This window comes from Eptesicus fuscus, chromosome 14 (genome assembly GCF_027574615.1).
Source record: "Eptesicus fuscus isolate TK198812 chromosome 14, DD_ASM_mEF_20220401, whole genome shotgun sequence".
NCBI lineage: Eukaryota > Metazoa > Chordata > Mammalia > Chiroptera > Vespertilionidae > Eptesicus > Eptesicus fuscus.
Genome location: NC_072486.1, coordinates 47595577 through 47619581, shown reverse-complemented (window position 1 = coordinate 47619581; position 24005 = coordinate 47595577). Strand labels below are relative to the sequence as shown.

The 24005-nt window shown below is 51.4% G+C and overlaps 1 protein-coding gene and 1 non-coding gene across 2 annotated transcripts; both read right to left on the bottom strand.

The window, feature by feature from the left end:
- Positions 1-711: 711 nt before the first annotated feature.
- LOC114227227 (small nucleolar RNA SNORA11) lies at positions 712-840 on the bottom strand. The gene has a single exon (XR_003613292.2). It is a non-coding gene; the product is annotated as a small nucleolar RNA SNORA11 (small nucleolar RNA).
- Positions 841-4228: 3388 nt separating this feature from the next.
- On the bottom strand, positions 4229-23648 carry PDIA4 (protein disulfide isomerase family A member 4). Its single transcript, XM_008153931.3, has 10 exons — positions 23318-23648; positions 18113-18290; positions 16281-16486; positions 14508-14646; positions 13121-13326; positions 12844-13002; positions 9929-10080; positions 6601-6757; positions 6096-6329; positions 4229-5444 (listed from the first exon to the last, which is right to left on the bottom strand). Exons 1-10 carry the CDS (start codon positions 23403-23405, stop codon positions 5029-5031), a joined length of 1935 nt encoding a protein of 644 aa, XP_008152153.2. The 5' UTR covers positions 23406-23648; the 3' UTR covers positions 4229-5028.
- Positions 23649-24005: the final 357 nt, after the last annotated feature.

The window sequence follows — 24005 nt, the reverse complement described above, 5'->3', positions numbered from 1 at the left end:
ATTACAAACAGAATTCGACCTTAATGGAGCATTTATTAACCTCCTTCAGAAGTGTTCTGCCAACACATTTTGGGAAAGGCTGGAGCTACGGAAAACACTGGGTCTTTCCACTTCTGGTTTCCTGATTTACTGGCCACGTGGCTTTGGGCAAATTGCTAGCCTCTCAAACTTCCATTTCTTTTATTCTATGACTAGAGGCCTGGTGCATGAAATTCATGCAAGACAGGGGGTGGGGTTGTCCCTCAGCCCAGCCTGCACCCTCTCCAATCTGGGATCCCTTTCACAATCCAGGACTGCTGGCTTCCAACTGCTCACCTGCCTGCCTTCCTGATTGTCCCTAACCGCTTCTGCCTGCTAGCCTGATAACCCCCTAACCACTCCCCTGCCAGCCTGATTGATGACTAACCACTCCCCTGCAGGCCTGGTCACCCCTAACTGCCCTCCCCTGCAGGCCTGGTCCCTCCCAACTACCCTCCCCTGCAGGCCTGGTCCCTCCCAACTACCCTCCCCTGCAGGCCTGGTCCCTCCCAACTGCCCTCCCTTGCAGGCCTGGTCCCTCCCAACTGCCCTCCCTTGCAGGCCTGGTCTCCCCCAACTGCCCTCTCCTCCTGGCCATCTTGTGGCAGCCATCTTGTGTCCACATGGGGGCAGCCATCTTGTGTTGGAGTGATGGTCAATTTGCATATTACTTGTTTTTTAAAAAAAAAATATATATATAGGACATAATATCACAGGAAGGTCACAGTATCCTGCCACCCGTGAGGTGTAAGCCCAACTTGCTGTTGGATGTGTTTATTACAAAGGAGCCATTCTTCAGGCGCTCTGCTCTCTCCACATCCAAACATATTACTCTTTTATTAGATAGGATGGGGGTCATCATATGTGTCCTACTTATATTCCAGGGCTGACATGTGGTCAGATATGGGAGCGTCTGAAACAGACACCAGGCTCCAACCCTGCCGCATCTGATTTAGACCAGAACTGGGGTTCAGGACTCTATAGACCCACACCCTCCATTAGGGTCTACCTTATATCTGCACAACGCTTGGTCAATGGCCCCATCCTGGCCCATCAGAACAGGCAGGAGAGGCAGAGCTGAGGCCCAATGTAAAGGGAAAAGGCCTCAAAATTAGCATTTCAGGCTCTGCAGAGCTTGGAGTCGGTGTCTAAGGATCTGCACACCAATTTCCTGTCCCACCCTGGGAATCACGTCCCTGACTCAGCACTCACTAGGCTAGAAGAAACCTCTCAGGAGATGGCTGTGCTTCTTTAGCTGTAACTCCAACCTTGGGACTCAGCTGCTCTGTGTGACCTGGAGCAATACCCACCCTCCTCCTGTGATGACCACATGCCAGGAACAAAGCTAAGCCCGTGCCCACATCATCACACGGAACCCTTACAAGTACCTGTGTGACGAGGGCTGTGTCTTTCCCTTACACATGAGAAAGCAAGCTCTGAGGAGTTAAGTAACCTGCTCACCGTGGAGTCAGCTTGGACTGAGGCTTTAACAAAACACGCCAGATCCCTGCTACCTGGTCAATGGCACCTATGATCAGTTTTGTAAGATCTGGTACCAGATCTGTCCTTAGATCTCTCCAGGTGTCAATATATCTCCAGACACACCAATGACAGTGACAATTGAACATTCCTCAAAGTTATACAAAACACAACTGAACCTACCCAACTGACCCCCGTCATTTCTGCAATGAGTTCAAGTTGTGTGGACAGGAATGCTCTAGAACAAGACTTAAGAGACAAAGTGCTGACACTGTCTGCCGATGATTCAAACGGACCAATTGTAAAAAGATGTTTTTGAGGAAATGGGGAAATCCTATTATAGACTGGGTACTGGATGAATTCTTGTTTATTCTTAGCTGTGATAAGGCACTGTGGTTCTGTAGGAAAATGCGCTCAAGAATGTAGGGGCGCCCTAACCGGTTTGGCTCAGTGGATAGAGTGTGGCTCTGGGTTCGATTCTGGTCAGGGGCATGTACCTTGATTGTGGGCTAGATCCCCAGTAAGGGGTGTGCAGGAGGCAGCCAATCGATGATTCTCTTTCATTGATGCTTCTCTCTATCCCTCTCCCTTCCTCTAAAAAAATTAAAAAGAAAATGTAGGGATGACATGATATGTCTTGGCTGTGTGATTAAAGGAAAAGGGGGATGGACAGATAAAGAAAATGTAGCAAAATTTGGTAACTGTCTCAGGTGGGTGTTGGTTATATTATGTCCTTTGGTTTTGTGTATGGAAACGTTTCATAATTAAATAACAAATCGGAAATCTGGATGCCACCCGTCTTCTTTGGTGGACTCACCCACCCTCAACTTCCAATCAGCTGGAGTCCTGGAGACCCCACTGCTCACCCTGCTAGAGCCCACCCACCTTCTAACAGAAACGCAGTGGTCTCTGGAGCTGCTGAGAACTCCCTGATAGACATGAGACCTGGGGCTACCCGCCCCCCGCCCCCTTCAACTGTAACATGAACACACTTAGAAACCACCTCACAGATCACTTAAATGGGATAAACTAGCAAACTGCTCACACAGGGTCTGGCTTTTGCTAAATGGCCAATAAATGTGAACTGTCACTTTCATGATTAAAATCTCACTGATATCACTTCCCCACCAAGTTCTAGGATAAGGCCAGACTCCTTAGAGCAAAAAGACCCCTGGCCTCTGGCCCTACCTCTTCCAGCCTCAATTCCCACCCTCACCCATTCTTCCCTCTCCTTGGGGTTTTTTAAACACCTTGCAGGTTGATGCCTCGGCTATGCCTCCACTTGAAAAAGGCCACGTCCTCCTCCTCCTGGCTCCTGCATCCGTCCCCCTTAAAGGCTGCTTTAGGTTCTAGGCTGTGACAGTCCCCTCTGGGCCCTGCACAGACCTTCTCCACTGCGCAAACCCGACTGTAACTAACTTACTTGTCCATCCCCTTCCCTGGTCCCTAACCAGTCGGGTGGATTCGTTCACAGGAGGCCTCCATTCTGCAGTCAATATAGGGATCGCTTACTCAGTTAAGACTTTCCCAGAGAACCTGGTCTCCAGACTGTATTTCAGAAGAGGATATATTTTGATTTCTGCCAATGTGCCCATGAAATAATTCTCTTGGGATCTTCTTAAAATGCAGATTCGGTTTAGCAGGTCTGCGGCCCAACCTTGAGATTCTGCATTTCGGACAGACATCAGGGACTGCGATGTCACAGGTCCCTGGGCCACTGAGAAGCAAGCCTCACTCCTCTCCTTTCCTGAGCTCAAGCCTTGCTCATCCCTGGGTCTCAGCTCAAACGTCACCTCAGACAGAGGGGCTTTCCTGAGGCCTCAATTCCACGAGGCCATGCTGTGCTTCCCTCCTAGAGTCAGTCTCCTCTCGGCTTCATGCACACGTTGCGGATGTTTCCCCAACCAGACCCAGAGCCCCCGAGGAGAGGGGCTGCTGTTCTCCTGCGGGCGCTGGATAAACAAGCCTCTCAGGTAAAGAAAAGGCCATGAGCACCACGCCCACACTTCCTCCTAGGAGCTTCTGGCACCAAGTCCCAGGGTGGGGTGCTCATTCTCCTGATAGAGGAGGAAAGAGGACGCCGAGGAGGGTACAGACATCCTGTCACACTGGAGATTCTGAGAGCTTACCAGACACCAGTTCCCACAGTCCCATCCATCTCAGCCAGACTCAACTTTAGAGCAGATCACTTGGAAAGGCCCACCTAGGCTGCCCCTTCCAGGAGACCTGCTGGCTGCCCCCCCCCCACCCCCAACCCTGCAACGATCACTCCAGTCACAGCCGAGAGCTGCCACCAGCTCAAGCAACTTCCACCTCACCACCTCTGCTGCAGTCAAAACCAGGAGCAGGTGGCAGGGCAGGGAGATGAAACATCCTGGGGCACCGCTTCTGAATGGGGCTCACATCACACGCAGACCCCACCATCTTTGGAAGGGCTGGTCCAACATCCAGCCCGGTCCTATCCCCCAGCCCAGCCGCACAAGTGCTCGGCAGGTTCCTTGTCCTCCATCCTCGTCCCCCATCCTGACGGAATGTGTCACTGCTCACCTCCACACAGCCTAGAGCTGAGGCCACCGAAGCCCCACCCCTGGGTCTCCATGACCCCCCCCCCCCTCGCCGATGTTCAGGTGTTAGGTGGGAAAGCGCTCCCCAGTCCACCCAGGTCGGGTCTCTCCACCTTCAACCCACCAAGGCTCTGGGTGGAGCTGGTGCCCCTGACATAGTCATGCAGTTAATTTTCAATATTTCTTTTATTCCATCACAACAGCCTACCCAATCCTTACTATCCCCCTAAGTACCCGCCGGTGCCCTAGGTCACCTCTCCTCTGGCCACGGCCATTCTGAAGAGTGGGTGGCCTCTCTCTCTAGGAGGCACCTCAGTTCCTGGCTCAAGGGGCCTGGGGACCCGGGAAAAGCGCCTCGTCCTGCGGTCCTGGGAGAAGGCTCGGCGACACCCAGTCCCCTTTTGACTGCAACAAGGCTCGGCGCTGCTTGTCTGGACTGCGCAGCTCAGGGGTCAGGCTGGAGCATGGTCCTTGGCAGGTTGCTTGGCGATGGCTCTCACTTTGCACCATAACAGGAAGAAACAAAAAATGAAAGCATTCCAACTAGTAATTCCTCAGACGACAACAAAATTAAGGGCAAAATCAACATGATTTGGCAAAAGTTTTTAAAATTTTAAATTAAAAAAAGAAAAAACATTCACACAGAAGAGATTTAACTTGTCTGCTTTGAAGAAATATATTAAAGAAAGTGGAAAGTTAAAAAAAAATATCAAACCCCAAATAAGGATAAAAATAGATGTATCCTCTGTAAAAATCTGGGCAAATCTACTGAATCATTCATATCTATTCAGTATTCAGAGCATGAGGTGAAATACCCGAGTATAAAAATTTAAAAAAAAACAAAACAAAAACAGCGAAAAACTCAAGACACTGCCCTTGCGCTGAGCGGGGGCCGGCGGCTCGCTCGGCTCCGGCCCCCGGAAGCCACAGTGTGTCGGGTCCCTGCTGCCTTCCTGCCCTCAGAGCTTTAAAGGTCTTCCCTGGTCCTGCTTGGCTTTGTGGCATGTTCGTCTATAAACTTGCTCAAGTGTTCTAGGTCTCTGTTTCCATCCTCAAACTTAATTGGGTTCTTTTTGTCCCCACTGGGCGCGAAGTAGATGGTGGGGAAGCCCTCGACCTTGTAGCGGTCATTGGTGATGTCATTGGCGGTGGCGTCCATCTTGGCGATGACCAGGTTCTTGTGGCTCTTGTACTTCTTGCCCAGGGAGGTGTACACGGGCTCCAGCTGCTTGCAGTGCCCGCACCAGGGCGCATAGAACTCGATGAGGACGTCCTTCTTGGGGTCCATCACGATGGAGTCGAAGGTCTTGCCCACCACGACCTTGACCGGCCCCTTGTTGTTCTTGGGCACAGGCTGGGATTTGATCACCGGCTTCAGTTTTCCTGCCGAGGAAAGAAAGCAGGGGAGGGATGTGAGTGATGAAAAGGCCCGGCTCTGCCTGGACTGGGTAGGGCCTTGTCTCCAACAGCCCACCCTTCAGTTTCCTGGTCTCCTCAAATCTTCTCCTTTCCCAGTCCCTGCAGAGGCCAGAGAGGGGGCAGGTGGTCCCACCCAGGCCTCCTGGGCCACTGGGTCCTGTCCAGGGAGGCTGTCACAAAGGGAGAGCCGGTGCCTGGGGCTGCAAAGCCATGTGAGGAAAAGCACTGAGCAGAGCGGCAGACAGGGAACTAGGAGGTCTGCTCATGACAGGCTGGCGCTGGGGACTGGGCCATGGGCTCAACCAGACCAATAAAGACATGCATGTAACGCCTCAAAGAAATTTCCACAAACACACAACTTTCCACAAACACCAAAAGCCTGTTTTAATTAAGGAAGACTTCTTGACATTTCCTGCCCTTTTTCCTATTTCAAAAAAAAAGCAAGAAAGAAAGAATGGGGTCTCTCCGTCTCCATCCTCCCTGAGGTACCCAGGGAACAAAGCAGGTTTGGGCTCAGAACAAGCGACGGGATTGAAGAGTGCCCTCGCCTGGACGCCAGGTGCACCCGCAGCCCAGCGAGGCTCACGCAGGGGAAGCCGGCCACACGTAGCTCACCTTTTTTGAAAGCTTTGACGAACTCTCGGAGGGTGTCAGAGTCAAACTCATCAGGCTCCATGGCAAACTTCCGCCCACCCTCGTCCAGGATGGCAGCATTGACGTCCTCCCCGCTCTCGCTGAGCCCCAGGTCCTTCACCTCCGAGGCAAAGTCGTCCTCGTCAGCCACGACGAAAGTGTACTCCGGGAAGTCCTTGGCCACCTCCAGCACCTTGCTCCGCCAAAACTGAGTGGCTGAAACAGCACGAAGGACCGTGAGCCTCAGAGATGAAGGTTAAGATTCTGCCCCTTGGATTCTAACAAGGCTTAGGCTTCAATCGGAGAGAAAAGCATTTCTGAAAAAGCCACCTCTGTGAACAAGGGACCTTGGTCGAAAGCTCAACCAGCCCAGGAGGCCTGGGCCTGGTGGCATAAGCCGCTGCCTGGAGCACAGAGGGACAATGACCTGAAGCCATAAAGCAAACACACTCCTGACCACCCACCCACAAGGGCCTGGGTCCCTCACCCGCTCTGTAGTCAAAGCTGAAGTCCACGCTGTAGTAGACGACCACCAGAGGGCGGCGCGTGTACCGCTTGGCGTCGTTGGAGGGCTTGCGGTGACCCACCAGGGGCAAGGAGTGCTTCAGCACAAAGTCCTTGACGGCAGAGCCCTCCGGGGAGCCCTGCAAAAAGTGAGGACAGGTGAGCGTCGGCCTGACAAAGTGGAGCTTACCTAACACTCCCACCACTTGCTGCCACTGTTAATGAGCAAAGATGGGAAGGAGCACGGGAAGAGGGGATCATTGAAGGTGAGATGCTCTGGCCTCACTCAAGCACACCCCAGTAATTCTCTTTCTCCAGTGAACCTTGAGGGAGCTTGTGGGGCCACCGCAGAGGCCCTGGCCCTGTCCTCCAGAGGACAGTTGTTAACACAGCCAACTGAGCGGAGGGTCCGTCTTCCCCATCTGATCCTCACGACTGCCCTATCAGGACATTTCAAACGACAGGACACAGCATGGAGGTGCAGAGAGGCCCAAGCGCACCCAGCTGGTGAGTGGCCGTGATGGGCTTTGCGTTCTGCCTGGAGAAATCACCCCCGTGACTGCCCATTCCAAAGGACAGTGTGGTCTCGGGCAAGAGTATGGAGGCACAGCTGTGACTGCCCCGAGATGCAGCAGTGTGGAGACTCAGCTCAGACTGGAACCCAGGTAACTCCCAGTAAGATGGAGCAGTGTGAGGCACTGGCATTACACAGAACCTGTGATCGGCTGGGCACAGCGGTAGTCGCTTAGGGACACTGAGCCCAGGCTGTCTGTCAGAGGTGAAATGACTGCCCTGAGGGACGGGCAGCGTGTCCTGACACAGGGGCTCGCACTAAGTGAGGATCAGAGCCAGGTGCTCTGGACACCAGACTCACAGGCACCCCGAGGGTGGGCACAGCCACTTCACGTTATAGATGAAGACACCGAGGGGCAGGGAGGTTAAGCTGCTTGCCGAAGGTTGTACAGCTGGAAGTGGTGGACAAACACCATACCTTCCCCCACAGCCTGAGTCCCACCTGGACAGGTCAGTCAGGGCGGTGGCCCCGTGCAGCCCTGAGGATGGGCAGAACTTGTCAAGTGAGGGAAGAGCAGGAAGGAGCAGGGGACAAGGCAACAAGGCTCTGGTCCTAGGGTACCAGGAGGGTGGGAGGAAAGTGACAGAAAAAGCAGTGAGGAGGGCGGCAGGGGGTCACCCAGAAGGCAATCTCAAAGTAAAGTGGCAGTGCCCTGGCCAGTGGGGCTCTGTTGGTTGGCGCATCATCCCATGCACGAGAAGCTCACAGGTTCGATTCCCCGTCAGGGCACATACTTAGGTTGTGGGTTTGGTTCCCGGTTGGGGTATGTATGGGAGGCAACCAATCGATGTTTCTCTCTCAGATCAATGTTTCTCTCTCCATCCCCTTCTCTAAAAAGAATTAAAAAATTTTTTTCTAAAAAGCCCTAGCTGGTTTGGCTCAGTGGATAGAGCATTGGCTTGTGGATTTGAAGGGTCCCGGGTTCAATTCCGGTCAAGGGCACATGCTCAGGTTGCAGACTCGATCCCCAGTAGAGAGCATGCAGGAGGCAGCCAATCAATGATTGTCTCTCATTATTGATGTTTCTATCTCTCTCTCTCTTTCCTCTCTGAAATCAATAAAAATATATTTAAAAAACACCACCTTGATTAAAAGAGAGAGAGAGAGAGAGAGAGAGAGAGAGAGAGAGAGAGAGAGAGAGAGAGAGAAGCGGCAGTGACAGCAGGCGAACTTGCCGGAGTTGAGCACACACCCGGAGCTGAGCCTCAATGTGAACTCTTTTCAGAGCAGACAGACAAGCTGTCCTCTCTCAGCAGCTCCTGGTGCTGACTTTACACCTCGCTTCACCTTATCTGTCCTGCCCTTGTCTTTCCTTTGTCCTGATTTCTAAATCCACTTTTAAAAAACATTGCTTTTCACTATATTGTGTGAATTTTTACAAAGTAGCCTTACGTAACTTTTGGAACAAAGTGGTATATGAATAATACCAATCCATTTAAAATTTAAAAACGCAGGCAAAAGACAAAAGTCAAGTGGCAGTGATACATATACCAGACTGGACTGCGAGGATCTTAACCCCTCTGAGGTCAAGGGCCTCTTCAGGAATCTGCCAAAAGCTACAGACTTGCCGAAACCGGTTTGGCTCAGTGGATACAGCATTGGCCTGTGGACTAAAGGGTCCCAGGTTCGATTCCGGTCAAGGGCATGTACCTTGGTTGCGGGCACATCCCCAGTGGGGGGTGGTGCAGGAGGCAGCTGATCGATGTTTCTAACTCTCTATCCCTCTCCCTTCCTCTCTGTAAAAAAAAAAATCAATAAAATATATTTTTAAAAAAAAAAGTTACAGACTCCAGTCCTGGGAACACGGACACCACACAGGCTGTGCCCAACTCCCAGAGGTCACTGCTCCACGGTCATCAGGGCCCCTCTTTGGACGTGAGACTTCCAGAAGGAGCAATGGGAGTCAGAATCAGGGCTGTCTCCAAGGTCATGCTCCCAGTTCATAAAAAGACCAGAAGGGCACGGCTGCCCCCTGCAGGACACGTCCAGGGGACTCGGTCCCACACCACATCCTCCAGGTCCCAGCGGAGCCCTCGGCCCAAGTGGTGAGGGTCACGGCCCCCAGGGCGCAGCCTGGCCCCGGAAGAACACCTGTATTCTCCCTCAGTTGCTTCTAACTGGCCGTGGGACCCTGGGTGAGACAGCTCACTTCGCTGCATCATCTCTCTAGGAAAATAAAAGCTTCGGGTTCAAGATCTAAGGTCTCTTCCAAGCCTGAAGATCTGCTCACTGAAGCACTCAGCACGCTGAGCTGGGACCTCCCTCTCCTTCTAGAGGTGAATGTCACATCCTTAGGAAGGCGGGGGTGGGGGTAGTAGTGGAAAGAAAGGCCAAATCCACGAGCCACGCTGCACAGTTTCACAAAGTGAACAGAGAGGACTGCCATTGCCCCCAGGCAGCATGTCCTGGCCTGGAGCAAGGCAGACACACAGGCCAGACCCTCAGTGGGGGGCACCTATGGGAGGCTGGTGCCAGGAGGTCTGAGCGGTGTGCGAGGTGGAGCTCTGCCAGGGGCCAGGGCTCTGCACCTGCCGGGTGAGAGAGCTGCCTGGGTCCCTCGGGTAACTCCTGACCAGGAACCTTCCTGCTGGCTGTGCTCCGGGCCCAGAGCCTTCCGTGGAGGGAAGTCTCCATCCTCCAAAACCCCGCGGTGGCACCACCAGGATCCTCATGCCAATAGCATGCCCAGGGGCTGGCACTTCAGAGGGGCCATCGAGGCCTGAGCGCCCTCACCCACCTGGATGTCCATCATGTTGCTCCTGGGCTCGTATTTGGACTGGAATTTCTCAGGCTGCATCATGACCAACTTCCCTGGGGAGACTTTCAAGAACTTTGCAATTTCTGTGTTGAAAGTGTGGTGGAATTTGTAATCTTCTCTCAGGTTGTTAGCTGAAAAATGAACCAAATGATAAGTACACAATTCATTAAATTTTTCCCTAACCAGTTTGGCTCAGTGGATAGAGCGTCAGCCTGCGGACTCAAGGGTCCCAGGTTCGATTCCGGTCAAGGGCATGTACCTTGGTTGCGAGCACATCCCCAGTAAGGGGTGTGCAGGAGGCAGCCAATTGATGTTTCTCTCTCATCAATGTTTCTAACTCTCTCCCTCTCCCTTCCTCTCTGTAAAAAATCAATAAAATATATTAAAAAACAAACCAAAAAAAAAAAAAAAAACAATCAAGTTTTAACTCATGACCCACATCATCAACCAAAGCAAATGCCCTGAAAATAGTGTAATGACCACCTGAGTTCTGTGTGGACAGCACCTCAAGCTTAAAGGTTGGATTTTGAAACTTGGTACAGGCCTAATACCTTAAAACTTATATCTCAGAATTTATTTTAAAAAATTTAACAAACTGAATGTTAACAGAAACACTTAGAGCTAATCTGTCAGGTGCTCTGGTTGACTGCCGTCTCCAACTGATCAGAGAGAGGTGACGGTGAGCATCGCACACTGCTGTGCGCACATGGTGAGCTTGCACACGCAGCACCTTCTGGGGGCCTAATCTCTCAACGTGGGGGGGGGGGGGGGGCCTGTTGGTGGGCTGGGGTCCTAAATGTGGTTCCCTAACCATATATATATTGTATTTAAATCTTGTCAAACTCACAAGATTAAACCCTGCTGTCTGAATACTTAAGAACAGGGGCTGGCCAACTTTTCCCAGAAAGGCCCAGACAGTGAACGCCTGTGCCTTGTGGGCCCCATTGCCACAACCACTCAATTCTGGGCTCACGTGTGAAAACAGCTAGACAATGTGTGAACAAGTGAGTGCAGCTGTGTTCCAATAAAACCACAAATCCAGGCGAGGCCTCTTTGTCAACCCTGCCCTCAATCTGGGGTGACCAGACCTCAGTCCCTCTGCTCTGTCCTGGCTGAGGCACCTAGCACATCACATGACTTGGGGGAGGCAGGGAGGCAGCCTGGAGATGCCATGGCTCTCAGAATCAGACAAAGCCAGATTCAAATCACAATTCTGCAACCTGCTAAAGGTGGGACGCCAGACCTGCTCATTATGCACCTGCCCAAGCCTCAGTCCATCCTCTGTAGAAACCGGAGTCCACCTCGTAGATCGCTGTGAGCATCAGTGAGGCAGCCCACCCAGAAGCCACTCTCAGGCTAGTCTCCCACCCTGTTCTAAGCCTCCAGGTGCCCCAGATATTAGCAGCTGGCCGTGGGCAAAGAGACAAAATTGCCTCAAGAATTTGGTTAGCCGCCCCCATACTCAGACCCCCTTCTCCCATTATCCACAGACTGCCCTGCACCCCTAGGGCTGTCTAGCTCCTTCCACGCAGCCCAGTGAACAGGAATGGGCCAGCACAGAAGGCCCAGTGACTCTCACCTCTGCCTGCAGCCTAACCAGACCGAGCCCGTGAGGCACGTCTGTCTGACCTGAAGTGTGGTGCCTGGACTGGCAGCGTGGGCAGCACCTAGCCCACCACCAGCCAGCCTACTGCCCCAGGCTGAATGATCGCAGACACCACACCACACCACACCCCTCTCTCCCAGCATGTGCACACACACAATGTGACTTGGGTCTAGGGTTCCCTGTGCAAGTTTCTTCCTGATTGCTTAGGAGTGGATGACAGGGTTACCTAATCAACGAAGACCAAGGAGCATGAGGGGAATTTAGCTCTACTGTAAGTTGTACTACATTAATCTGCATTTGACATGTGCATGACTGTTACAGAAGTCAGCACATTGCAAGCAGTGCATTTAAAAGATGATAATTGAAGTAGAAAAACGAGCCATTTTTGGTGTGAGTGCAGTGAGAGGGTAGAGGGTATTCAGAAGGAAGTGATGGGGATGGAGAAGTGTCCCTGAATAAACCAACTTTCATTCACAACCTAAGGGAGCCAGATGTGGGCAGACAACTGTGCCCACTCCCACACTACTACTGACAGCTGGTCATAATAATTTCACTTCTCACATTAGCAAGACTAGTACTTAAGGGTATTACCAGGCACTTGCTGGCATTCCGTCTACATTATCACAGTTAACATAACAACCTTCGAAGTAGGAAAGGTCACCATGGTGGACAGGAGAACACCAGGTTGATCAGGTCACTGCCTGCAGTCAGTCAAGTGCTAACAACGGGCAGAGCCAGGACTCAAATCCAGGTCTGATTCCCTCACTTTCTGGTGAAGCCTCCCCTTACAGAGAGGCTGGCTTTGGGAAGGGGGTCCTAGAACGCAAGGGAGATAGACAATGAACTTGGATGAACTTCACTGTGCCCCCACCCACTCTCCATGCACAATTAAAGGCAACAGAGAGCCGAAACCGGTTTGGCTCAGTGGATAGAGCGTCGGCCTGCGGACTCAAGGGTCCCAGGTTCGATTCCGGTCAAGGGCATGTACCTTGGTTGCGGGCACATCCCCAGTAGGGGGTGTGCAAGAGGCAGCTGATCGATGTTTCTCTATCATCGATGTTTCTAACTCTCTATCCCTCTCTCTTCCTCTCTGTAAAAAATCAATAAAATATATTTTAAAGGCAACAGAGAACTAACCTCCAAAGCTGACCTGTGGGAAAGCTAAGCCTGTTCCCATAGATGCTATGCAATCCATCAAGCCATCCCCTAGATCGACGCCCAGGGCTGTTACGCAAAGGCAGCAGGCTCCCCGGTAGCGGTGTGTCCAGTGCAGAGGGCCACTACTCACCAGCATCCTGGTACAGCTGGTAGGCCGGGTCACTCTCTGCCTTGAAGACTCCAATGATGATGACATCATCTCCATCCTTCAGGAACTCTTGGACCTGCTTCAGGGCCAAAATCTCCTTGGAGGGCGGCCCGGACTGCTCAATCATGTAGTCGACGATCCCTGGGAGCAGAGCACCTGCCTGAGGAGGGGCTGGGGCTCCAGGGCGCTCTGCCCACCGCCCACATTCACCAGGGAGCTTCCCCACCCCGATGAGCTTGGAGAAGGAAGTGGCCCCTACCGTATTTCTCCCTTGGGCCATTGTATTCAAAAGGCTTTCCTTTGCGGAAGATCTTCAGGGTGGGATAGCCGGAGACACCGAACCTCTTGGCCAGGTCTGTTTCCGCGGTGGCATCGACCTTTGCCAGAGGGATTGGGGGAGAGCGCTTGCTCAGCTCCTTGGCGGCCTTCTCGTACTCAGGGGCCAGCTTCTTGCAGTGCCCACACCTGCCAGAGCAAGCCAGTTCGGTCAGGGGCCTGTTCCGGTATGGACACAGCCTCCCAGTTACACTATGTGCAAAACCCAGCCTGCATTCCTGAGCAACTCAGTGAGATCCAGCCGACCTCCGAATGTCTACGGGCGAGGGCACTGAGCCAGGCCCCTCAGGAGCCAGCTCGACATGGTTTCCTCCCGTGGCATACACACACGAACACAAGCACACACACACACACACACACAAACACACAGACACACACACATGCACACACGCGCGCACGCACACGCACACACAGGCACAGACCAGAGTGCAACTATGACATGGAGTTAAGATGTGGGAAAGGCCAAGACAATGTCCTAAGAAGGGAGATTTGGGTCAGGTAGGGACACAAGTCAGGGACTGCTTCTTATAGGATGTGACAGTTAGGCTGGAACATGAGGGACGAATAGGAAGTGGACAGGAGCCGAAAAAGGTGGGTGAGGGGAGGGGACACCAGGCAGGAAAGCTGTGGGAACCCTAAGGCTCTAGCATGAGAAGGGGACACATGTCGAGTGTGCAGCAAGGCTGAGGGTCATCTTCCAAGATTCACTCTGGAACAAACAGCCATGAGCAGAGACAAAGACAGATACAACCCTCAGGAGGGAGACAGCGAGGCAGGGATGACAACCTGCAATAGGCAGAGCAAGGCCACCAGATGCCACCCCACCTTCATCTCTGCTCTTTCCTCTCCCCCAGCTGGTGAACTTCCATACACAGCACTCCATCCCCCTACCAGAGATGAGAGATGTCACGGCTCTCAGTGCCTAGAGAGCCAGACGCTATCAAAGTGCTTTCACACGTGTTTCCTCAGAGATGCTCCCTGGCCAGGGTAGGTGTGCGGTGACGAACGTAAGCAAAGGCCAGGTGCTCAGCCGTGTCTTCCAGCCTTGAGGGACCCGGAAGCCCTTTCATGTGGGTCATGTGGGCTTCCCCCATACCCTAGGCTGATGTTCAGCCTCATCATACCCCCCAGGAAAAGACTGTAAAAGGCCACCCCTTTCAGGAACACTTAGCAGCTCCACGTCGCCCTCTGTGCAAGGCAGGGATGCTGCACCCAGGCCATCTCTGCTACCTCGCCCAGTGCTGGCAGGGTACCCAATACAGGATGGGCCTAATGAATCTCTGAATAACATGAGGCCAACATTATCTTACCAGGGGGCATAAAACTCCACCAGAATGATGTCTGCATCGTTCACCACTTCATCGAAGTTATCTTTGGTCAGCACAAGTGTGACTTCTGGTGGAGGCGTCCAATTGGGCTGGGAGATCTCTTTGACCTTGGCAATAATTTCTAAAAGAAACCCAACAAGACTGAGCACAGGCAGACTTCTCAACAGCCCAAGGCCAGCCTGACAAATGAGACTCTATCCTTGCCAGACTACAGTACTAACTGCAAGTGAACACTGAGACGTCACCTCCCAGGGCTGATCAACAGTTTTGGGGGCATCCCCTTAACATGGACACACCGAGCACTAACACATTACAGCATCACAAAACGCTGAGGAAAACGGAGAGCAGTGGCTCCCAATGCTCAGGCTGCATTGGCATCACCTGTTATGAAGGGAACGTTGAGACCCAGTCCAAGTGACTTCCTATCCTGATGTAGAATCCAGGTCCGACGAGGGGAAGGCACTTGTCTAGGACACAGGGCTATTGCATGGCTAAGACCCAAACCTTATCCAGTGCTATTAGCCCCAGGAATGGGCAATGAGCATGGGTTTTTATTAAAGCGATTAAAAGAGATAAGTTCTTCCTAAAGGATACCACAATTTTATCATGTAATAAAATTTATTTAGTGCCTAATGTGAGCAGGCAGGGATCCACAGGCCTGATTTAAGAGACCCGCCTGGCTCCCCACCATGGTTCCCAATGTGCAGTCTGGGTCTGAGGCCTCAGCAACCCCTGGGTGCTCGTAAGAAATGCAAATTATTAAGCCTGACCTGAAACTTACTGAGTCGGGGAACTCTGGAGATGGGGCTCTGTGTCTGTCTTAAATGACCGCCCCTCCCGTTTCGGTGATTCTGATACAAGATGAACACTGAGAACCACTGCTCTAGGACAGTGATTTCCAACCTCTGTCATCTCATGGCACACATAGACTAATTACTAAAATGCTGCAGCACACCAAAAAATATATTTTTTTACTGCTCTGATAAAAAAAAAAAAAAAGGCATAATTTTGATTCATTTACACAGGACAGCTATTGTTGTGTTGCCTGTTGTCATCTCTATCTCTTGAAAAAAAAATTTCTGCCCTAGCTGGTTTGGCTCAGTGGATAGAATGTCCCAGTTCAATTTTGGTCAAGGGCATGTACCTTGGTTGCAGGTTCAATCTCCGGCCCTGGTCAGGGCACATGCAGGAGGCAACCAATCGATGTGTCTCTCTCAATCAATGTTTCTCTCTGTCTCTACCCCTCCCTTCCACTCTCAAAAAATCAATGGGAAAAATATCCGTGGGTGAGGATTAACAAAACAAAAAAATTTCAATTACAGTTAATCTTATGTCATTTCTTAACACATCTACCCCAGATCTTGTTTCACCCAAGGACAAGCTTATTTTGATCTTGGTTAGCTCAAATATACCAGAAAGGATCACTCCCAGAAGCTGGTGCTCTGAGGGGTCACTCCCAGTCCTTACAACTTGTCTTCCTTACTTTTTTTTTTTTTTTTATTGATTTCAGAGAGGAAGGGAGAGGGAGAGATAGAAACAGCAATGATGAGAATCACTGATTGGCTGCCTCCTGCACGGCCCCTATTGGGATCGAGCTCGCAACCCAGGCATGTGCCCTTGACTGGAATTGAACCTGGGACCCTGCAGTTCACAGGCTGACACTATCCAGTGAGTCAAACCAGCTAGGGCTTGTCTTCCTTTCTATTACTCAAAATCTCCTCCCCGGCTTCCTCCTGCAGCTCAGGTACCACTCACCGTCCTGGGTCCTGGAACCTTCGTAGTCAACAGCCTGCCCCTTCTTGAGGATCTTGATAGTGGGGTATCCGCTCACATCAAACCTGCTGGCCAGCGCTGACTCTGAGGTTGCGTCAATCTTAGCGACAGGAATGGGAGGGTCGTTCTCCTTCAAGGTACTGGCAATTTTTTCATATTCTGGAGCAAACTGCTTGCAATGTCCACACCTAAGAAGGTTTGGGGAAAGATGAGCAAGTTGATTGTACCTCTGGAGGCTTAACTCCAGCAATGCACACAAAAATGGGGCATCAGGGCGGGGAAATCTGCAGTCAAGAGGAGACACACAGAATATCATGGGGAGGCCAAGCTGGCTGGAAGTCAAACAGATCAATTTTCAGCTTTCAGCTCTGCTTTGGGCACAGACTTTCAATGTCTCTGAACCTTATATTTTCATTTATAAGGGTCTCAAAATTTGGTCCAGAGACCCCTTGCAAAGGGGCCTATGAGTGAAACTCTTTACATAAACATTTTTTGTCTTTTTCACTCATTCCTCAGAAGTATATAGTGGAATTTTCCAGAGGCTACACTGACTGACAATGGTGTCAGCATTTGGATGTTATCATGTAATGGGTTACTGTTACTTAAAAATGAGTACTTTTTATTTATTTTAAAATATGCTTTCATTAACTTTTAGAGAGAGTGGGAGAGGAATAGAGAAATAAAAACATCGATGAGAAAGAAATATCCTGCGCGCCTCCCACTGATGATCAAGCCTACAACCCGGGCATGTGCCCTGACCGGGAATCGAACCGTGCCCTCTTGGGTTCTTGGGTCTATGCTCAACCACTGAGCCACATCGGCTGGGTAAAAATGAGTAACTTTTAAATTTCTGTTTTAATTCCTAATATGGTAAATATGATAAACATGACCCACATGAAAACTATTTGGGGTCCTCAAATTTTAAGTGTTAAGGGATTCATTCCCAAGACTAAAGTTTGAGCACTGCCCTGGCCGGGTGGGTCAGCTGGTTAGAGCATCATCCCGATACACCAAGGTTGCCTTCGGGTTTGATTCTCCATCAGGGCACATGCAAGAATCAAGAGATGAATGCATAAACAAGTGAAACAACAAATCAATGTGGGGTTTTTTCTTACTCTCTCAAATCAATAAATAAAAATTTAAAAATTAGTTTGAGAACTGATCTATAAAATAGGAATAAAACCTCACAGACCTGTTCATAGAACTGTTGAAATTTTTTATACAAAATACCTAGTACTATACTCGAACATCAAGCACCGGACACATACGTACATCTTGACTATTACGTTTTCAAAGTGAACTGAGGAGGGTGGGTAAAAGAGGAAAGGAGAGATTACGAGATAACAGAAGAGAGATGGGTGGAGGAATACAAGATTGGTAACATACTGCACTGTGAGGGTGAAAGACAGGAAAGGGAGTGGGCACCTTCTCTGCCTTCCCAGGGGCTGTGTCAGGCCTATACACGGGAGCCGGCCTGACCACGGGCAGGAGGGAGGTAGGTGGCCTTGAGATGGGTCAGATGTCTGTCACCAACACAGGTTTCCATATCATCAGTTTGTTAAACACCCACCCCTCCCGCCTTCCCTGGCTGTAACTATCAGGGGACAGGTTCATATCTGAAACCGCTGAGGACCACATTCTGTAAGGGCTGGCTCATGGGATGTGCGGTGCAAATCGGCAGAATTTGGAGGTCCTGGTATCCTGAACCAAGGGCTGGCATTCCTGCACCCAGCCACTCCTGCCCTGCCAGGGTCAAGCATGGGAGCAGAGGAATCTCGCACCCACCATGAAGAAACCAGAATGTGGGTCCTTACCATGGAGCGTAGAACTCCAGCAGCACCGTGTCTTTGTCAGCCACAAAGTTATCAAAGTTTACGTCATTTAGGACTAAGACACCATTTTCTTCCTTAACTTCCAAGTCATCTTCCTCGTCTTCCTCCTCCTCTTCCTCCTCCTCATCTTCCTCTTCAATGGCCTCTTCTTTATTAGAATCTGAGCAGGAAATATCCAGAATGGTTAGAAAACTGGTGACTCTCCTCTTTAAAAATTTTCCTAGAAACCCAAATCCTTCAAAATGTGTCATGAGTCTGGAGTAGCCTCTGGGAACCCCCACCAGATGGGGTGGTGACATCATGACTTTCCACCCCAGAAATTCTGCTCTAAGTTTGCATACTGGGTGGCCACTTAAGATTTAATTTAAAGGGAGGCCATCCTATATAATCCTATATAATAAAAGCATAATATACAAATCGACCAAACAGCCGAACAACGGAATGACCATCCGGACGACCATCTGGGACCACGCTATGACACCTACTGGCGCCAGGCCAGCCCAGGCGGGTGCGATGCGATTGGTTGGGGCCTGGCCATCGCCCCATGATTGCCTCGCAGAGAGAGGCCCAGGCCCAGGACGGAGGGAAGCCCGGGTCCCAGGTGCTGGAGGGAAGCCAGTGCTGGCAGCCGGGGGAAGGAAGGTCTACTCTTGCACGAATTTTGTGCATCGGGCCTCTAGTGGTTAAATAAGATGTCTGAAAACCAGACCTAGAAGTTAAAGTCTAAATACCCCAGCTGGACCGCCCCCATCCCCAGAGGTAGCACAACCTGCTCTGCATGCCTCCCGCCTGAATACAGAGACCCCAACATCAGCCCCCTCCTGCTCTGCACTGAGCTCTAACTCACTATCCCTCAGCAACCCCCCTGCAGTCTCTCTAGCCCATGGCTCCTCTGCACAGCCCATGCTTTGCCTTTTAGGAACACCTCATTTTAGGATTCCCACTAGTTTGTGCTCCAGGGCATTAACTTTCACCTACGTGCTTCCAGCCTAGAAGCAAACCTCTCTTCCCAGAACACAGAATCCAAGTACATCTCATTATCAAGGTCCAGTTAATTTTTTTGCCAAACTACAGATACAAGGCATTGTGGGACCAATTGCAGTTCTCATTATCCAGGTTCTCCAGCTTCGGTCACATCAGCAAGTGCATTTGAATCAAGAACGAGGGCTTCATTAACTCTGAAGCTATAATATTTCAAGGGGCCAATTATTCGTGTTTGGAGATGCTTCCCAGGAGATAAACCAAGATGGACAGTTTCCAAGTTTGGGGCCGAGGATGAGATCAAAGCATGAAAACCTGCCTGTGGGATCCTGGAACTCCTGGGACTTACAGAGTCTGAGCCCCGTCCCTAACTAATCCCCCCCAACTTCTCCAGTGCTGGCCCTGCAGCTGCTCAGGCGAACCAGGGCACTGGTCTGGGTGGAGCGGGCAGCTTTGTCCATTATTGTTAAAATTTACCAATCCACAAACTAATTACAAAAGCAAACCAGTTGGGATGTTGTATACACAATACAATATACAGATGATATTATAGAATATTATAGAATCATACACCTGAACCTATATAATTTTATTAACCAATGTCACCCTAATTCAATAAAAAGCAAACCAAAACCACCCCCACCCCACAAGCCACTTTCCTCAAACATGTCCCTTTAAACACCTCACTGCTTTTTCCTGACTTCCACATTCCTTTGTCAGGAGAGGGAGAAACAGCTCTAAAATCCCCCAAAACCTGCCAATTTGAAAATACAAACCAAGCAGACTCCCCTGTTTCTTGGGACAAGTTCCCTCCCCTGCCTTCAGCTTTCCTCCTAGCCCACACCTTGCACTCTGGACCAGAGTTCTGCAACATCCCTTCCCCTGGCCACCTTATCACCTCCCTCCTCCCCGGCAGGAGCTCTGTGGGGTGGACAGACCTGCAGGGGCTCCAGGCCCCCAGCACTGTCATCAGGCACCAAGAAGAACGAGGCTTCCTGGATGTGAAGAGGACCAGAACACAGGGGAAGACATCTTTTGCCAAGTCTGACCCAAAATGACCTGCAGGAGGGGGCTTGATGCAGGGTGCTCTGCTTCAGCGGGGGTGCCTGCCTAGGAGGCACCACACACCCTGGCCAGGATCTGGGAGCTCACTTGGGCTGGATGACCTGCTGTGGGCAGTGAGGTAGGGCTTGTGGGCCGTGCATATACACTCTCACTGCCTGGCTGCTCTGCCCAGTCAGATGCACTTGCAGAGCATCAAATTTACTTGCAGGCAAATGGAAAGACTGGAGGAAGGTTGAAAGAAAGCACTGGGGAACCTAGTCTGCTCTTCAAGCTAGGAAATACAGCTAAGGGAGAAAGAGGGACTTGGTAATCTGCTCAACACACAGGGATAAGGTGAATTTTACAAAAAGGAAAAGCAAAGATGCTCCTTACCTATGCTGGGCCCGAAGTGCTGTGAGCACTAGTGATGGGGTTCTCGTGACTAAATGGGTATCCATGAGTTACCGTGGGCCAGAGCTAAGAGTGAACTCCTTTCTTGAATTTTAAAAATATGCTTTCCATTCCTCCCCAACTCACAAAGGACTGATTCCCCTGCAATTTGAGAAGGTGCTGGCTCTATATTCCCACCAACTAGAAACCCACATTTCCCCGCAAAGAAAGCACCTACTTTTTAGTGGGGAGACCACTCTTCATTGGGCTTCACTTTTAAGCCCAATGGATAAAAATATACCCAAAGTCTTCCGGCACCTCTGAAGCATGCCATCCTCAGGCCTGGGGCCGATGCAGCCTCAATAGTGCTGAGCCCAGGTGGTAAGGCCACTCCTACAATGGGGCCCCTCCTCTAGCCAGGTCACTGCAGTACCTGTCCACTCCCACCAGTACTTGTGGTGATAAGAATGGATCCCTGCCCAGCCGGGATGCTAGCAGCTCCTTGCAGGATGTCCTCATCAACTTTCTCAGCTGGTCGCTTCCAATCCCCACTACAGATGTCCCTGTAACAGTTGGATAAACTCTGCCATTAGGTCAATACTGAGTGGTTTATATGAAATATGGAAAAGAGAAACTTATCAGATGTAACATTCTAGCTGATATGGTTGGGAGGACTGTGCTGAGCTCTTAAACATTCCCTCACTCCTTGAGGGAAACACATTCCATGCACTCACAGATGAAGAAACTGAGGCACAGAGAGCCTAGGTCACCTGCCCAAGGATCACAAAGCTACTCAGTGATGGCTCCTGACCAGTCCACTACTGTACTATACTGTCATATTAGATTTTCTTCTCAATACGCCCAAAGGTTTACAATTACTTCTCAGGAATGAAAGAGAGAGGCAACTGAAGAGTTCTTTAATGCTAGTGATTTTCCACTTAAAATCTAAATCCATCCCAAATAAAAGCAGGCATCAAAATAACTTCATTCTGATAGCTGGAAAGACATGAAAAGTAGAAGTTACGTCTAATTTGAGACATGAGCCGCAAACTGAGGCTTAAGTCATCAGAGCTCAAGCTCTATTAAGTGACTGTATTTTGGCGGGGGGGGGGGGGGGGGCGATCTAGAACCCAGACACCACTGTGCTGTTTGAATCTAAAATGTAAGAAAAGCACACAAAACTGAAAACCCTGCAGACTTGGAATATCTGGGGAGGAGGAAGGTGTGGCCCCAAAATAAATCCACAGGACAAGTTATCTGTGAAAGTGAAGGGCCAGGGATCCCCACAGGGATGGGCAAGAGTCCAGGTAAGGGCTAGAAGCTCCACTCCACCCCAGAGGATGCCCTGGGAAAGCTGCCTTGGCCATGACAACTCCAGAGTTCCCTGGCTCACCCCAAAGGCAACTGCTTCCCAGGCCTCCACTGCATTAGTGACCTGTGACCCAAATGATAAACGTACTGGTTATTAGTAGCCCTTGGTGTCCAAACGATTTGCTTTTTAGCTACATACATTCCAAAAAGTACCCTCCGTCCCCACTGGTCCTCAAACTTTAACGTACCTCCCAAAGTTTATTCTAGGAGTCCATGAAGAATGTGTTTAAAATGCAGATCCCAGCCCTCACCCCAACTTCTGCTTTGGTGTATTTTTGGGGCTCTGTATTTAAATAAGTGCCAGGTGATTTGGATAAAGGTCCCAAGTCACACTTGTAAGGCCACGCTGCTATATAGTTCCTTTCGGCAGGTGTTTTTCACTAGGTGCTGGCTTTTACTTCCTTTTCTATTTGGGTAAAGATTCTTGATTCGGTGACCCCAGAGAAGTTACTCAATCTGTTCGAAAGAGTCTAAAGTTCACACTTCCCTACACACTAATCTTAGAAAAGGGGGTTATTTATATTGGAACGAACTCACTAGGAAAAGAAAAAAACTAGTCGTGGGGAGAAAGACGAGAGGAAGAAAGCTGAGACCAGTAACAGGATGCCCTGTTCTCTAGGAGTAGCTCCCTTTTCTGGCATTGTACTTTCTAATTTTCAAAGTTCTCTCAGCCATGTGTTCTGAGCTCGCTGATTTCAAAGCAAAATGCAGGGCCGATGACTAGTAGCTGTCTATCGTTCCTGCGGAGAAGGTGTTTCATGGGCATGGGCCACAGGCCTCAGCGCTGACTCCCTGACCCAGCGCGGTGACTGGCACATAGTAGGTGCTGAATAAACGTTCGCTGAGGGACTAGTATCTCCGGTTGTAAAAAGATGCAAACCAAGCTATCCATTTCTCCCACCAACCAGAACCCTCAGGTTACTTGTTTCCAAATTTTAAAACATTTTTAAAAAGTAAAATGCTTGCTGCCCACGACTCCTCGGGGCTCCCGCTGGGGCCTTCACGCCCCGGCCTTCTCTGAATCCTGTTTGGAAAACACTGGCCCCCTCTCCTTCACACTCCCTGGGCGTGTTCGCCTGGACATTTTAAGCAATTCTCAAACTCCCCTTCACGGGAGCATGGACCTGAGGAAAGTCTGAGCAGAATCGGGACGAAGAAACCCAATTGCAAAGAAGGCACTCTGCACCCCCTCCGCTCCAAGCCTCGGCGGCAGCCCCGACCCCTTCCCCGCGCTGCCATCCCGGGATCTATGCGATGCTGGCCACCCGCAACCTTCCCTTAAACTCCAGAACGTCGGCGCCGGCGTCAGTCTTGGAGGGGCACCGCGCGGAACCCGCCGGCTCCGGGTCGCACCCACCCCGGGTCGCGCGAGACGCTCTCCAGCCCGCAGGCCCGGCTCACCTGCGTCCGGCCCCCCGGCGCTCGCCACGGCCAGCAGTTGCGCCAGCGCCAGGAGTAGGACCAGCAGGCAGCCTTTCCGGAGCCTCATCACGGCGGCGTGAGCGCGGGCTCCGAGCACAGGTAGCAGCTGAGCGATCCCGGACCTGGGGCTCTGGCCTGGCGGGCGAAACGCGAGGGTCGAAAAGAAACTGCCCCCTCCCCTCCCACGAAGTCCTCGCGGGAGATTGGCTGGGGGCGAGAGCCGGCCAATCCCAGCCCGACCAGGGGCGCGGGCCGCGGGCGCCTCGCTGCGCGTCCCAGCTCCCGGCACCGCCCTCCACGCTCGCGCTCCTCCCCAGCCTCCTCCGCGCGCCGGGAGGCTCCTGCGTTTAAAGCTCTGAGCCCTAACGTGAGGTGCCCCCTTCTGATTGGCTGCGCCGAGACCACCAATCAGCAGCTGCCACTCGGTTTGCTGGGAGCGCACAGGCTTAGAGAGGGAGCGGGGGAGAACAAAGGCGGCCGGCAGGAGCCTGAGGGGCGTGGCCGTACTACGCATCGTGGCACGATTGGGCATCGGTGAGGTGGGCGGGCCCCGGGGCGGGGCGGAGCTCCGGGAAGGCTGTTGTGCTTCGCAGGAAGAACACGTGTCCTTAGAAGAGCGGTGAGCGTAAAGGCTGTCTGCGCGACCTGCTGCGGTCCCCGGAGGCTA

What these genes read in the sequence shown, in the direction of transcription:
- PDIA4 (XM_008153931.3), bottom strand. Translation starts at nt 23,405, where the DNA reads ATGAGGCTCCGGAAAGGCTGCCTGCTGGTCCTACTCCTGGCGCTGGCG. An exon ending in CCAGCTGTACCAGGATGCTG is followed by an intron (nt 10,081 to 12,843) that starts GTGAGTAGTGGC and finishes TTCATTTTTCAG; the next exon opens with CTAACAACCTGAGAGAAGAT. An exon ending in CAGCTTTGACTACAGAGCGG is followed by an intron (nt 6,330 to 6,600) that starts GTGAGGGACCCA and finishes GTGCTGTTTCAG; the next exon opens with CCACTCAGTTTTGGCGGAGC.